We start from the raw sequence: 16,347 nt of genomic DNA on the forward strand, positions 1-16,347 counted from the left end.
ACCTATCAGACCGACGGTCAAGAACTGAAGGTGAGAAGAGTGTTTGACTTTTTCACTCAGTATTTTTAAAAACAAACCTGTGATTACAACGTATACCTGCTGTCATCACAAGCGGTGGTGATGGTGCTCTTACCTTTTACTTAAGTACAAGTACCAATACATGAAAAAATACTCCACTACAAGTAAAAGTCCTGTGCTTAAATTCCTACCTAAATCTGGGGAAGGTAGAAATCTGGGGGGGAAAAAAAGAATGAAGAAAAAATGAAATGAAAAGAAAGAATAAAATGTCAGAATTTAAAAATACCCCCTCCTCCTGCAGCTCTCCCCTTTCTGTCCTAAGCCCCTCCCACTAGAGGACCACAGGCATATGCACACGCTTCATACATTGACCTACTGTTTCCCATACATTGATTTATTTCATCTAATTTGTCAAGTTGCACACAGATCACTCACTCAGCCCCTCCTTGCCCTACTTTCTGTTCATCAGACCACAAATGAGACAAGAATTAGTTGCTAGCCACTCCACAGTCCCTCCACCCTGTCCCCTGCTGCTGTGGACTGCTTCCTTGTTGGGAGGGAGCAGCTGCTCTGAGACAAACCTTCAGTGGACAACTGAAGATGCTCGAATTCGGGTGGTGCAAACCCCCAGTCCAGGTGGCCAGCAGCAGTGCAAGGTTTAACTTGTGTAACAGCAGCAACAGAAAGTTTACTGCTCCAATGGGGAGTCAGGGCTATCTGGTCTCATGGAAGTCAGGTTTGTGCTGGCTGGATTTGAGTTGCTGCAGCTGCTGACTGGGGTCCATCTTTGGAGCTGCTGCCCGCTCTCCTCCCAGCAAGGGGGTCTGTAGCGGTTGGGAGTGAGGCCGACTGTGATTTGAGACTTTAGCTAACATTACCAACATAAATGTGAACTTGGAGCCACAGCCTTGAGTCTTTAGCTCTGGTTGGCAGAAGGCTAGAGTATTAGCAATATTTTCTCTTCATCTCTCTCTTCATCATCTTCCTTTTTTTGGGTTGCTTTGCAGTGTAGGCAGTCACTGCCAATGCTAGAATAGCAACTTCCTTTGCAGGATTCTCCACCATTGAATCAGCCTTTCACCATCCAAGGGGATGTGCACACAGATCTGCATTTGTAAAACAGCCAATAGGAACATCCTTTCTCTGAAAGGACCTGTGATTGGTCAAAGTCTTCAGTCAGGGGTTAGATTTTCTAGAGCCTGAAAACAGAGCCAAGAGAAGGCCAGAAGTCCAGTTTTCTCTAAGACCACTTGAATCACAATATGCTCAAATTATTCTGGAGTGAGTTTTGTACAAAATAAATCTGCCTACCCCAGCTTTAAGTAAAAGTACCAATAAATGAATGAAAAAATACTCCATGACAAGTAAAAGTCCTGCATTCAAAGTTCAAGTGAAGTCCTGCATTCAAGTTATGTATTTTATAGAATAGAATAGAATAGAATAGAATAGAATAGAATAGAATAGAATATGTATCTACATACAGTATATAATGTTTTTTATATGTCTCAGTTGGGTTTAACAACTGTTGACCATCTCTCATCTTTGTGCTTCTTCTCCCTCACAGGAAGTAATTGTGGACGCCTCGCTAACAGAGTACAACCTGACGAAACTTCATCCCGGCTCAAAGTACACAGTGCAGCTGCAGGCAGAGGGAGGAGGCCGATACACTTCCGCCATCTCCACTGACTTCACCACCGGTAACAGCTTCCACCAGATTATATTACTGTGTCATGGAGATTAACTGATGAAGAGTTAAAGTCCCACTTCCTACTCCTTCCTCTTCCTCAGGCACCCTGAGGTTCCCCTTCCCCACAGACTGCTCTCAGGAGCTGCTGAATGGCATCCGGACATCGGGCGAAGTGGAGATCTTCCCACAAGGGAAACTTGGGACACCGATGATGGTTTTCTGCGACATGGAGACAGACGGAGGAGGCTGGACGGTACAGTGAAAGCACTGACAGACAATTAATTGCAGTGAAGGAATGAGTACATATACTTAAGTACTGTACTCAAGTACAAATTTGATGTATTCATATTTTGGCTTACTTTTACTCATACCACCCTCTACTTCTCCTATTACAGAGGGAAATATTGTTCTTTTTGATCTACTACACTCATCTCACAGCTTTAGTTGTGAAGATTTGCTGCTTTTCCTTTTAATAATGTTATTAATGTTAATGATTTTAATGTACTAATAGTAATGTTGAGGTTTGGATGGCTGTGTGGACAATACCATAGGTTGTATAAAATAATGGACATAGCCACCATGACGTCACCCATTGGTTTGCTGACTCTTGTTTTTAAGCCTTGAGTTTAGCATTTTTGCCATCGCCATCTTGACATTTTAGAGCCAGAACACCCTAATTAGACAAGAGGATGGAGCTAACACTAACCCTAGCTGCTAGCTTGGTAAGCACTGTGCATTTAACAGCTATGGTTTACTGTAATAATCATGACGCTATTTTGTGTTAGTGAAAAAACAGGCTTTAAAACATTAAAGCAAATGTACTTTAAATTTGACACGAACGCCCACTAGTTACTTAACTAAATTTTACTTATTATACTTTATTGAAGTTGTCGGCATGGTGGTACAGCGGTTAGCATTGTCACCTCACAGCAAGAGGGTTCCTTGTTGGAACTCCCGGGGTGGGGGAGCCCTTCTGTGTGGAGTTTGCATGTTCTCCTAAATTCAGCATGGGCGTTCTCCGGGTTCTCCAGCTTCCTCCCACAGTCCGAAGACATGCAGGTGGGGGATAGGTTAATTGGTGACTCTAAATTGCCCATAGGTGTGAATGTGGGCGTGAATGGTTGTCTGTCTCCATGTGTCAGCCCTGTGATAGTCTGGCAACTTGTCCAGGGTGTACCCTGCCTCTCACTCAAAGTCAGCTGGTAGGCAAGTATTTTTGTGCCTTACATTTACCACAGCATTGTTGAAATGTAAAGTTTTATCAAATCTGCTACAGAATAATGTACAAATGTAACATCACTGTGATTTGCAGAAAGGTACAATGCTAACATTAATTCTGAAGATTGGGTTGACTATGTGGTCCCAGTCTCAGGTTTTTTTAAGGTTTTTCTGTGAGGAACCTGGTCCATGTGTTCTCTGTCTGCAGGTCTTCCAGAGAAGGAAGGACGGCTCTGAGAATTTCTTCAGAGGGTGGAAGGACTACACTAAAGGATTTGGTAGTCTGAGCGGAGAGTTTTGGCTCGGTGAGAGACTCGTCATCATGCTGAAACATTTTGAGAATATACAGTCACTGTTGTGTTCACAGCACGATTCCTGTCCAAAAAAAGAGGGGTTGAAAGTTAACAGGCTCATCAGCCAAGTAGCAGAAAATGTGGACATATTGTTTGGTGCTACAACATAATCCATGCTTTTATTTTAGTGTTTTACTTCTTCTTATTCCAAAGACTTTAAAAAAAGTCAGTCAATATTAAACCAATTCGTTCCAAACAGGAAGACATGTTTTTTAGACTAAACTGATTAACTTCTTCAGGCCTCGAGGCCCTCCACAACCTGACAGCGATGACCAGGATGATTCTGCGTGTTGACCTGCAAGACAAAAATGATGCGGCGTATGCCAAATACTCGACATTCGAGGTGGCGAAGAGGAACTACAAACTGACTGTGGGTGGATACAGCGGCACTGCAGGTGAGAGGAAACGAGGGCTTGACATCTTCTAAGGGAAAAACTAAGGGAAAAACAAGCCACTCTGGACTTTTGTTCTTTAAAGACACCTCTCATCCTCGTGTCTCCTCTACTGTTCATGGTCTCAGGTGACTCTCTCAGTTATCACAACCAGCGGATTTTCTCCACCAAAGACCGGGATCTGGCGCCCTTCATCACACGCTGTGCCATGTCGTACCGAGGAGGCTGGTGGTACAAGAACTGCCATGAAGCGAACCTCAACGGCCTCTACGGCATCAGCGTCAAACACCAGGTAACGTCGTCACACAGGCCTGTTCAGTTAAATACACATAAATTACATGTTACTACTGAAGTGATGGATATTTGCATTCAGTTAATCAAACTTTGGTGTGTTGTATTTTAATTTTCAATGATTTTTGCGTTATATAGAATAGTGGCATGTTTAACCGTCAGAAAAAGTACTGACTAGTCTCAGCATGGATTAGTTAATATTGATATAACAGGGTGAAAATTTCTGAGCCAAGTTAGCCTTGGCTCTGTGAGTAACCCAGATTTAGCTAGCTAACTTATATTAATAAACAGAACTTTTAGAATTGTATCAAATATGTATTTGTTTTTATTTTTTTTGTTTGTTTAATTGGACAAACTTTCATCGCGATTTACCCTATCAGAGTGGAACTTTGAGACATTACAAATAGATTAACATTAGGGGGATATATTGGCAGGAGTAGAATATAAGTGTGTTGTCTTTAGTGTGTAATCACCGGGTTAGTTTGTTTTGGAGAGGAAGAGACCTCTGCTGATACTTCACCTCCTGGTAAAAACCTCCTGAACAATAAACACTGAAGAAATTAGAAGTTTTAGCTGGCTGCAATCTGCAATTCACCGCTAGTCCCTCTAAATGTTTAACACTTACTGGTGATCTTCATAGACGAGAACCTGGTCCCTGTATAGATTTTAACGGCTCATTATAAACACGACAATTCTTTACTGCAGGTGATTATACACTAAAGAAAACATAATTTTCTGTATGTATGAACACACATTTAGTATCCTGTCTGACATCAGTGTGACTTTCTGTGTGTGTGTGTGTGTGTGTGTGTGTGTGTGTGTGTGTGTGTGTGTGTGTGTGTGTGTGTGTCAGGGTGTAATCTGGACCACCTGGAGAGGAAAAGATTTTTCCATCCCATTCACTGAGATGAAGATGAGACCAGCAGCCTTCAGAGGATGAGGATGAAACAGAGGATAATGAACTGCTAAACACACAATGCAGGATGGACAGCAATGTGTACATACATGTGCAGACACACAAACACACACACACTTGAACACACACACGCATTCAAACATACAATAATTTTGAACAGGGAGCCTTGCTCTCACTTCTGAGGAGATGAAGACGTATTTTTTCATGTGTATAGAGGTCAGTTATCAGTATGTTACTGTAGATTGTACAGTTTTTTTAGCATCTTTTTAAAGCAGGGCTGCTCCTAGCTCCTCTATATTTAAAGGGTCAGTTCACCCACATTACAAAACCACCTCCCCATCAACCCATGCAATATTCTGAGACACCTGAAACTTCACATATAATGCAGAATCACTTTACAGGTGTACATGTAGCTGATGTTTGCAGCACTTTAACCTTTTTTGTCAAGTTTAATGGACCAAAACAGCAACTTTTTCATTGTTTTTGATGTAAATAAATATCAGCCAGTCGCCAAAGAGTTAAACATGCAGTAAAATATAGAATCATTATTTTATCATTTGGTGCTGGTCAAGCAGAAACCTTGTCTCCAGAATGTTTACTATTCAGGAAATAAATGATTGTTTTGAGCTTGATGTATGGTTGACTTCATCCTGTGGGACTTAAAAAGGGGAGGATTTACAGGTTTGTTTGTTTTTTCAACGTGACAAGTTCTCCAAGAATGTATTTCTGATTGAGTTCATCTGAAATAAAACCAAACAAAGGATCTGGTTTGCTATTTGAAGCCTGTGAATTAAGCGCCTCATAATTCAGCTCTGCTTTATAGTTCAACAGCACCACCTGCTGTTTGCTACAAGATATATTAGATATGATGAGGGGGAGGGGAAATTCAGGTGTTATGGCAGCACATAGACAGGAATAAGAACAGATAAATAGCAAAGTAAAAAATAAGAATAAATAAAATAAGAGTTATGTACAACTAGCATAAGAATAGAAGTAAAAAAAAACTATAAAAAAAACAATTAAGGACAAAGTTATGAGGTGAATTGACATGGTATGATTAACCCTCTGTAATGTGAGCATTGATTTTTTCACACACAAATGAGAATTTTGTAAAAACGTTAAAAAATTGCAATCGCTTGCAACTGTCACCAATAATGCTGACAAAGTCTATAGACTGAGGCAACAATAATTTTATGCTATTAAAATATGCATCCAAAAAATGTATTTTATTGACATGAAACTGACATGAAAACCAATGCTTTTATACATTTCTGCACAGTAAGAAAGTGGTGATCTTGAAAATTTTTAATATTTATGACATTGGTCATTGGTTTTTTTATATTTACATATGAAGAAACTGAGCAGGGTCATGTCATGGCTTAGTGATGGGGTCTTTTTTTGTGAATAAGTGAGGCCCTTCAAATCACTTGTGTTTTTCCAACATTCAAAAAAAAAATCCCACTCAATCATATGTATTCTTTTTATTTACTTATTTACTTTAAATACTTTAATTTCACCACTTTTGGAAAAATGGTGAAACTGGTCCAAAAGAGAGCTGGGGGGGGGGGTCAGTGGAAGACAGTATGTTACTTGAACTTGGAATGAGGTAGACTGTGTCTTACAGTATTACCATTTTCCCACCAAAAGTGTTTGCTATGATACAGTTTATGGTTTAAGGTGCTGGGAAATACAGTGTTTGTCTACATTTAATCAGGAATGGGTACAACTGGTAAGTTTCAAATAGATGTGGGCCTCAACGGGTAAGTAGCAGTGAGTATACTATCAATGTAAAAGGTATACACCAGAATAATATCTGTGATAATGTAATGATACTTAGTGTTATCTGTATTTATATTAATATTAAAAATAGAACTATAATAAATTATGTGACAAGACAGTGTAACATAACCGTATAGTGCAGAATGAGGCATAAGATGTAGTATTAGGTGAAATGTAATAGGCTAGTAGATTTAGTCATAATATCTTATTTATCAGATGCACCTTCAGTACACAAACTATTATTAAAACCCTGGAAACAAGCAGTTGAGTGATGGAGAGTTTTGTTGGTTCCTCTGTGATGTCTCTTTGTAAATTTTTTCATTTTCTATTTCACTTTTTAAGTTGCTCTCCAAAAAGTATATGATGATTAAATTGAAAGCTGCATATTAGGCTGCTAGGACTACATAGCATTAAATATTTTGGAGGAAAGTACATCCTGTGTGTGAGATGGGGGCACCATCTTTGAGGTACATGCTCTGTTATGACAACACGCCCTCACAAGATGGTGCCCCATCCAAAACATTTACGTTTGACATGAACCTGACATTCTCTGAAGTGGTGGAAGTATTTGATCTCTCCAATGCTCTCCAATAAGTCCTGCATTCAAATTTGTACTCAAGTGCAAACAGATACACTCAGTGTAAAAATATACTCAAAAGAACTCGAAGCACAAGTATGAATTGCGCTCAATGGTCGATTCCAGAATAATATACATATTGCGGTATTTGATCATAATTATTAATGTTTATTTTTATATGTTGCAGCTGTAAAGGTGGAGCTAATTTCAATTAGATACGTTAACCTAATGTTAAGCAGACGTTATGCAGAGTTAGAAGCTACTGTACCAGGTGTCTGATGTTGCTGAGGGACAGATAAGTGTGCGGCAATAATGATGACCGCATCCTAAGATGTCAGAGTTGTCAGAATCTGATAATGTACTGACTCTGGCTAGCAACATCAATGGAAACCGTGGCTAAGAATGTAGCAGAGCTGCAGCAATTAGCTGTGGAGGGGGATTTGTTGGCTGTACAAAATTGGACATGTCTCAGGCCTACCAGCAGCTCCCATTGGATGAACAATCCAAGAAGTTCACCACCATATGCACACACCGCAGCCTGCACCAGTACACGAGGCTGCCTTACAGGGTGTCACCGGCCCCAAGCATATTTCAGCGCACCATGGATAACCTTCCCCAAGTAGTGGTCAGAGTGGATGACATTCTGGTGACTGGAAATGACGATACAAGCCATCTGCAGAACCTGGGGGCAGTACTGGGGAGACTCTCAGCAGCAGGGCTTTGTCAGAGTAGAGACAAGTGCGTCTTCATGGCATCAGAGGTGGTGTAGCTGGGTTATCAAATCAACTACAAGGGAATCCATCCAGTCGCTGACAAGGCTCTGGTAAACGCACCAGAGCCAACCAATCAGACACAGTTGAAATCCTTCCTGGGTATGCACAATTATTCCTGCAGGTTCCTGCCCAACGTCTCCACCATGCTGGAGCCGCTACATGAGTTTTTGAGAAAGGGAGCCCTGTGGAGATGGGGGAAACGTCAGAGCCAGGCATTTAAAGCCAAAACATGCCTGCAGTCAGAGCAATTGCTAGTGCACTTTGATGACACACAGTCTCTATATTTGTCCTGTAATACATCACCTTATAGTGTAGGAGCATTTTCCAGATGGCACGAACAAACCAATCGGCTACATGTCACGATCATTGTCATCAGCAGAACGGGGTTATTCTCAATTTGAGAAAGATGCACTAACCATAATTTTCGTCCTTAAAAATATTCCACCAATACCTGTTTGGCAAACATTGCACTATTGTGACTGACCACAAACCATTGCTGGATCTCTTGGGAGAGAGCAAAGCCATCCCATTGTTTGCGGCAGCCAGGATTCAGAGATGGGCCTTGATATTGGCAGCGTACGAGCAAGGGCGGAAATTCCATTTCATTGTTGGGGGGGACAATAAACAGAAATATTTCTCAAAAGGAGGGGGGGGGGGGCAACAAGGTTGCAGTCAATTTTACTGTTGTAACACATAAATGGAACCGGCATGGTCAAATGTATTTGATAATTATATTAAAAGTAATAATAATGTTTAGAACAGCATCCCTTCTCAATACAGTAGACCCTATATAAAAGTTAAAGTTAAAATCAATTTTGCATGCCGCGGCTTCAGGGCACTTGGATTACGACGGATGAGCCGTTCTGACATTTTTGAAACGCATTAGTGGAGTTTTATTACATTTTCAAAATGTGGGTTTCATGCACTTCAAGTTAATGGAAAAATCCGGCTGGCTGTTACCCTCCGTTACCCCGAACAAGTTTTGTGGATTAAAAAACTATACTTGACTTCTTGTCGGCATGAGGGTGAGTAAGCACTGTCTGTATTTTCATTCTTAAGTGGCCATTTCCTTTAAAGACCTTGACTCTTTCCAGAGGCTCTACCTTAAGCCCCTGATTCTGTACTCTCCTCTTTCTGCCAAAAACAACATATTTCGTCTTCGCCACAGACAACCTGAACCCCCACTTATCAGCCCAAGCTTGCACCTCATCCAAGGCACTCTGCATCTGCTTCATCAGATACCCAACATTGTGGCCCCTTTTCCATATTGCTCCATCATCAGCAAAAAGCGATCTACCAAACCTCTCTCCAACTTCGTCATTTACCATTATATTGAAGAGGACAGGGCTGATCACACTGCCCTGTGGGGTTCCATTATCTACATTAAGCATGTCAGACACACTGCCCCCCACTCTTACCTGTATGGACCTGGATCTCAAAAAGTCTTGGACCCAGTTCAGCATCCTGCCCCGAATCCCTGCCTTGTACAACTTAAAGCTATGGTCTACGTTTAGAAAGACGATGAGAAAGATTTGAAAAAGCACACACCCCTCCCTCTGTACTCCATGATCCCTCCCCTTCGAGCTTGTGTCCCCCTCCCCTCGGAGCCTCCTAATGACACCGCCCACCAGCTTAGCTTACAATATAAAGACGTCAGCATTTGTTAGTCTTTTGACCGTCAAAAACTTGTAGACGGACATCAATGATAACGTTATTTACTTTAATAATGACAACATAGTTCAGCAGCCTCAAGCAAATAAACACGCTGATGTGACAATGTGTAAACATGATAGCAATTTTAGCTTACAATGCTAAAAATAAGGCTAACGTCTCCGTCGAACAAGTAAACAAGTGTTGACAATATTGCATACAAAAAATGTTTTGACGCCATCTAACCACACAATAACTAACGGCAGCTTTCACAGTCATAAGCCAGCATTGGCATACAGTTATCTATGTCACAACATCCACAATAAAAATGGAATATTACCTGTTCAACAAAAACTCTGCTGTATCAGCATCACTTTTCAGGCCCAGATCTTGCCGGAGCTTTCTCCATCGGTCAAAGGATGACCCGATGTTTACTCTGCTTTGAGCCCTCAATTTGTCGCATTTCTTCTTCGTTTCTGCCTTTTCAGAGGCAGACTTGTGCTTCCTTTCGGCCTTTGCTGGTGGGGCAAGCAGAGGCCGCTTGCTGCTGTCGCTCTCTTTATTTTCCATATTGAAACTTGTGTAGCTGAATCGCTCAGGTCCTTACAAACCGCTCGTACTTTCAAATGTGGAGGGGGGTTGGGACGAGGAGCAGAGGAGTGTCAAAATGGAACGAGGGGATTGGACGGAGGGTAAGAGAGAGAGAGTGCAAATTTGAGCAAGGAGTAACTCCCATGCGGACCGGATGGCTGTGATTGGTCAATTTCTTTGCAGGCCTGCAGCCGCCAGAGAGAATGGATTTTTTTGGTTCCTTTTGCTCTTCACATTGTGTAGCTAGCACTATTGGACCATAACCACCATCTAAATGATGCTAATAATAATGATCAATCTTTCTAAACGTAGACCATAGCTTTAATTACCAAGCCCTCTTTCCACAGCACATCATATGCCCTCTCTATAGCTAGGAAGACGCTAACAACCACCTCCTTATTTACTAAAGCTCTCTCTTAGCATCTCTATCTAGCTCCAGAACTGAGTCCATCTTTGCAAAACCAAGTCTAAACCCACTTTGAAATGGCGAAAAATACCCCCTCTGCTCTAACCTATGCACAAGCCAGTCAGTAACCATTCTTTCCATAATCTTACACATGACTGCTGTGAGGGCGATTGGCCTATAAGAACCAGGGCAGCCTGCGTCCTTCCCAGGTTTTAAGATCAGAATAATCACTGCATGTTTCCACTCAACAGGGAGATGTCCTTGGTCCCACACTGTATTTATCAAAGCTAGCATCTCCTCCAGAGCCAGATCATCCATGTGCTTAAAGATCTCATACCCCAGACCATCCCACCCAGGAGCAGTGTTACGTCCTCACCCTACTGCACCCTTCAACTCTTACATAGAGAAAATACATTGATCCCATCACTGATATCTGCATTTATTTCAAGCATTTCCCTCCTCCTCAGCTTTTCTACTGCCACCAGATTGCTGGTACTGTGCACCCTTTGAAACGTCCTTACTAACAGGTCAGCTTTCCCCCTGTTGCTCACAACCTCTGAATTTCCCTCCACCAGGACAGGAAAAGGCAGACTCCTATTGATCCCAGCCATTCTGTGAATCATATTCCACACTTGCTTGACAGTAGTTTCTATACCTAAGGTGCCACAAAACCTATGCAAACCTTCCTTCTTGGCCCCTTTAATAACCTTCCTGGCCTCTGCCCACAGCCTCTCATACTCAATAGCCCACTGCTCGTAGGGGCTTCTCCTAAGCTGTCTGTACGCTCTATTGCGAGCCCGCACTGCCTCAGTGCAAGCCTTATTCCACCACGGTACCAATTTCCTCTCTTTCCTGTTCCCCTTATTTGGGCTCGACTTTTCTGCCGCTCCTCTCACTACAGAGCACAAAGAGTCGCTCCATTCCTGTACACCACCCTCACTTCCAACATCTCCCAAGTCTGTCAAGAGCATCTCTCAAAACTTGTCCCACTCTGCTTTATGTAGGTTAAGGCCCCTCACATCACTCTCCCTCACCCACATCGACTTAATATGGAGAAGTGATCGCTCCCCATTGTGTACCGATCCATGAGATCCCATTGGTCACACCTTGCTAACTCACCTGATGCAAAGGTTAAATGTATACATGACACTGCCCTACTCACCACCACTGAATCATCCGTTCCACAGTTTACAATAGAGGGGCCTCCTCCTTCTCTCCTCCTCACTTCACCTTCCTCACCACACTTTGCTACCTGCTTGACAGCCTCAGCATAAGACACTCCTCTATTTAATTCCCCATATTGCTGCACTCTTGCTGCCTGCTTGTACTGCTCACACTCACGACTTCCAGCAATGTGCCCTCCACCACACGTACCACATTTAACATCCTTCTCCTTACAATCAGAGATCTCGTGCTCACCCCCACACTTTCCACATCTCCTAACTCCTCTGCATGCAGAAGGACAAGCACCCTAACAATACTCGCTCAGGGAGACCCTCTTCCTGAAAAGTTAACACCACAATTGTAGAGTTCCATCCCGAAAAAATCTTTTTCGGGAGGCCTCAGACACCTGCGCACCATCAGTGTCCTTGACCAATCCCTCTCTGGATTAGGGATGGGTACTGAACTCCGGTATTGAACGATATATTTTTTTATTTTATTTTTTTATTTTTTTACAAGATAAACGTTATCTTGCACAATTATCTCACCAACTCCGTCAATTATCCGTCATTGTATCATAATTTTCGCTATTCTCCCTGAAGATGAGAGATCTGTGTCGCTCACCCTGGCTGCCTGCTGTGTGAGTGGAGAGCAGGGGGGCGGGGCTGTTGTTCCAGTGACACGCCATACACACACACACACACACACACACAGCTGAAATGACCTCATTGAAAGATGTTTGCTTAGTTGTTGTGTTCTTGTTAGTAGTTACTCGAAAAAAGTTGTCAGTGTAATCATTGTGTCTTATGTCTTGAGTCATTGTGCTACGGCTTTCACCATCTTCATGTTTGATCACATGGACAAAGAGCAGATATGGAAGTTCATTATTTCATATGTTTAAAGGGGCAAAAAGCGAAATCGTTTCACCGCTAGGTTTGCTGTTGTGCACTGCCTGTAGACCAAAACAAAGTGTGTCATAAGCCACTCCACCCCCTACCTCTGCTCTCCACCCCCCACTCGCCTCGTCTAGCAGTTAGCGATGTCTCGGTCTCTGCTGTGTTTAGCTATTCCCCTGTCTACTTCAGTGATGATGGTACCTGTAATAAATGTAATATATTTGCTGAGATGGAGGCGAGGCTCAGTGACTAGAGGAGCTGGTAGAAGCGCTCCATAGCTGTTAAGTTACTCCAGTAGCCGGTGGCAGCCGACTCGGCTAGTGCTAACACCGGGAGCTAACACTAACGTTCCTCCTCTTCTCCACGAGTGAGAGCGATGTTTTAGCCTAGCGGGCAGCTGGCTCGCGGGCTGCCCACTAGGCTAAAACATCGCTTCAGGTTAAAGTGGGAAGAAGCAGCGGGTTTATCGGGCAGCTGAGTGAAGCTGGGTGAAGTGGAGGCTGCGGAGGAAACACCGGGATGGGTTAATGTCCGGAGCTTGAGAGGCTATAATTTTGCAAAGTTGGGAGACCAATTATGTTCATTAGGCCTATTTACAGATTTTTGGGTTACTACGTTTCCTCACAGTGTCATCTTATCCCATCTCGTCATTTTTTGACACTTGGGCAGAAGCCCCAGCGTTACCATAATGATATCAGGGGGCCGCCTTTTGCTCTGTATCTTGTTGCAGAATGGGGTTTGCAGTTATGTTTAGGCAAGAAAACGATTTGGTTATGGTTGGGTATAAGTCACAGATGTCGCTAAAAAACCTCCCAGCTGTAGTGGCACAAACACTGCAACAGATAGTCAAAGTCCTGTGCTTCTTGTACCCATCCACTTCTCATTCCATCCAACCTAATTAGACTTTTGCACACTTTAAAGCTGTAGTTGTTCATTTTTATTAAAAATATATATTTTTTCATATTTGCTGAAACTGTCACTATATTCATACAGCACTAAATGAAGCAGATCATTTATGAAAAATATCATGTTCCTCTGCCCACTCTATTGATTTGTAGTGCTTCTAACGTCTTCCTGCATGTGAATGAAAACAGTTTACTTTGAATAAACAGGCAGATTTGTTTTATTCTATTTCTAAAGTCTCATTTTGGACACAAGCAAAGATTTAATCTCATGTTGCCTCTCTGTGTTTAACAGGAGAAACAGTCACATGGAAGAAACCAGCTTGGTCCAAATGCAGCCGAGGGATCGAGGGAAAAGTAGGCCTCTTGCCGTTGTCTTTTCATGCTTGAATGCATATCCCAGACGTCCTTTTAAACACCCTTTTAATTGGTCCCGGGGGGGCAGCCCACCCATCTGCTCACCGGGTGGCCAATCAGATCAGTCTCTACCTGCTCTCTGAGCCACCTGGACGTTTTGTTTACAGGAGTGGCGGGATGCCACCTGGGACAGGCCGGAGGGACAGGTGCTTTTTATCCTGCTGTCAGTTCAGAAGCTGTGACTGTGATTGGTGGAGGATGGGGTGGAAGCAGATCTCAGGTCAGCGCTCACAGAGTGGAAACTGATCCCAAAACCACAAGACAGGAGGCTGCAGAGACACCTGGAGTAGTGAGAGGTTGGCGACTGGCGGGGAGAAAAATCTGCCAAAGATCAAGAGGATAAAGGAAACATTCAGGAGAACCACCAGAAGTTTGTTTCTCCCACAGGACTTCACGGTGCAGGTGAGATCTTCTGGCATCGTCTGAAGGGTTCGTACGGAGCTGCTCAGTGGAAACCAACTAGGAGTCTCCCAACAAGAGACAAGGTAAGCTTTTACTCATCATCCTACCTGGATAAAAATAGTGAATGATGTGACTCTGTACGGACTAACTGCACACTTGTACTTCATTCATCAATTAATTTCACCATTGGAAATTGATAGTCATTGAAAAGTCCTCAGGTCTGATGTCAAGAAAAAGAGGAGGAATTTGATTTGTTGTCAACATCTGGCCTACAGTTTGTAAATTCATCAGTCAATTTTTATTTGTATAGCACCTTTAACACAGGTTAGCGCAATTCAAAGTCCTTCACAGATGACTGACAACGAGATAAAATAGATTACAAAGACAAAACAATAAAAATGATGACGGTAAAATAGATTTAAAAGCTAAATCAGTAATACCAACAATAACGATACAGGTACATAAAAGCTAGACCGAAAGCTAGATCGTAAATTATATTTAAGACAGAACAATAACAAATAAAATTGATAAGAGGAATAAATAAATATATATTCATAATGATTTAAAAAAAATCGATAAAATAGCTATAATAACATTTTACAACATACATATTTAAAGAGTAACTAAACCCTAAAACCATTTTTTTCAGCTGATTATCATTGTTTCTGGTTGTATAGTAGTGTTACTGACTCATCCTGCTCAAAATCTTGACAGTTTAGTGCAAACTGTTGAAAATCTACATTTTATTTTAAAAATGTGGTATGGAGTGCCCTCTACAGCTTGAAACCTGGTTACTACATTTGAATTTACATTACATTACACTGGAGGCGAATGACTCTTTTTCGAGGCGAATGACGTCACTAATCATCCACGCTAAACCTGCCCTCCTCCCTTTACTCCTCCCCTTACTATAAAAGCATTCTGTCCGCAGTTATCAAACTAATAGCGAGTAGGTTGGATCAGAGCAGAGAGAGTAGTAGAGCAGAGAGAATAGCTAGTAATTTATCGAATTATATTGTTAGCATAGTGTATTTTAGTGTAGGTTTACAGTTAGTAGTGTGTTTATAGTATTTAGGTTAGTTGGTCAAGTAGAGGCGCCGAGGCTCGAGAGTATATGTGCGGGGCTGCGAGGGAGGGAGGGGTGGATGGATGTGGTGGGCTGCTGCGCCGTGAGCCCAGGCTCCCAGAGAGGGAGAAATAGAACCAAGTAGGATAAAATAAGTCAAAGTGTGGAGAAGGGGACCGGCTGAGCTCCGGCCGCCTTCCCTTCTGCCCGTGTGACACAGTTTGGGGGGGTTTTCCAAGCCACCATCGGCGCAATGAATATAAGCTCCACTGTTGGCAGGGTGAAAAAAAGTCTAAGTGTGGATATGGGGAGAAGGGTGAACAGGGGGAAAGAGGCCAAGCTCCGGCCGCCTTCCCTTCTGCCCGTGTGACATAGTTAGGGGCGGTTTTCCAAGCCACCATCGGCACAATGAAAATAAGTCGAAGTGTGGAGGAGAGGGACCGGGTACAAGAGGCCGACCTCCGGGGGAGCCCTCTCCTCTCTCCCCGCAGCGAGGGACAATCTTCACTCCGCCCCCTTCCTCAGCCGCTCTCCTCGTCCCCGCTGGCGCGGGGTGAATCTGCACAACCTGCGGCCTCTGTGTGTGGCTCCCCGGACAGCTAACGCCGTGGACCCGCCGGCTCCTGCCAGGATTGGGCTGGTAAATGCTAGATGGCTAGCGAACAAAATGTTTATCCTGAAGGATTTCCTGACTTCCTGAGGATTGGATTTTCTCTGTGTGACTGAGACGTGGCTGACTGTTGGTGAGTCCAGTGCTTTCACAGAACTTTTACCCGATGATTGCTGCTATTTTAACTCCCCGCAGACGTCGGGTCAAGGAGGAGGAATAGCGACTATTTCTAAGAGTCACTA

The 16,347-nt window shown here is 42.9% G+C and overlaps 3 protein-coding genes across 4 annotated transcripts in view; 2 read left to right on the plus strand and 1 right to left on the minus strand.

The window, feature by feature from the left end:
- The window catches only part of LOC126383971 (collagen alpha-1(XIV) chain-like), an 849,933-nt gene that overhangs the window by 378,941 nt on the left and 454,645 nt on the right, over positions 1–16,347 (minus strand). The window lies entirely within an intron of this gene.
- Positions 4–5,615, plus strand: LOC126384268 (tenascin-R-like; the record flags this gene model as incomplete). The annotated part of the gene is made up of 7 exons (XM_050035229.1): positions 4–30; positions 1,583–1,715; positions 1,807–1,958; positions 3,132–3,228; positions 3,516–3,671; positions 3,797–3,960; positions 4,813–5,615. Coding segments are annotated over 7 exons (816 nt in total), but the record flags the coding sequence as incomplete, so codon positions are not given.
- Positions 14,310–16,347, plus strand: part of LOC126383953 (LIM/homeobox protein Awh-like) — a 19,378-nt gene continuing 17,340 nt past the window's right edge. For both annotated transcript variants that reach the window (XM_050034728.1, XM_050034727.1), the window contains exon 1: positions 14,310–14,512. The gene's annotated coding sequence lies outside the window, so the exon portion shown is untranslated. The remainder of the gene's footprint in view (positions 14,513–16,347) is intronic.

This window comes from Epinephelus moara, chromosome 22, assembly GCF_006386435.1.
Source record: "Epinephelus moara isolate mb chromosome 22, YSFRI_EMoa_1.0, whole genome shotgun sequence".
Classification (NCBI taxonomy): Eukaryota; Metazoa; Chordata; class Actinopteri; order Perciformes; family Serranidae; genus Epinephelus; species Epinephelus moara.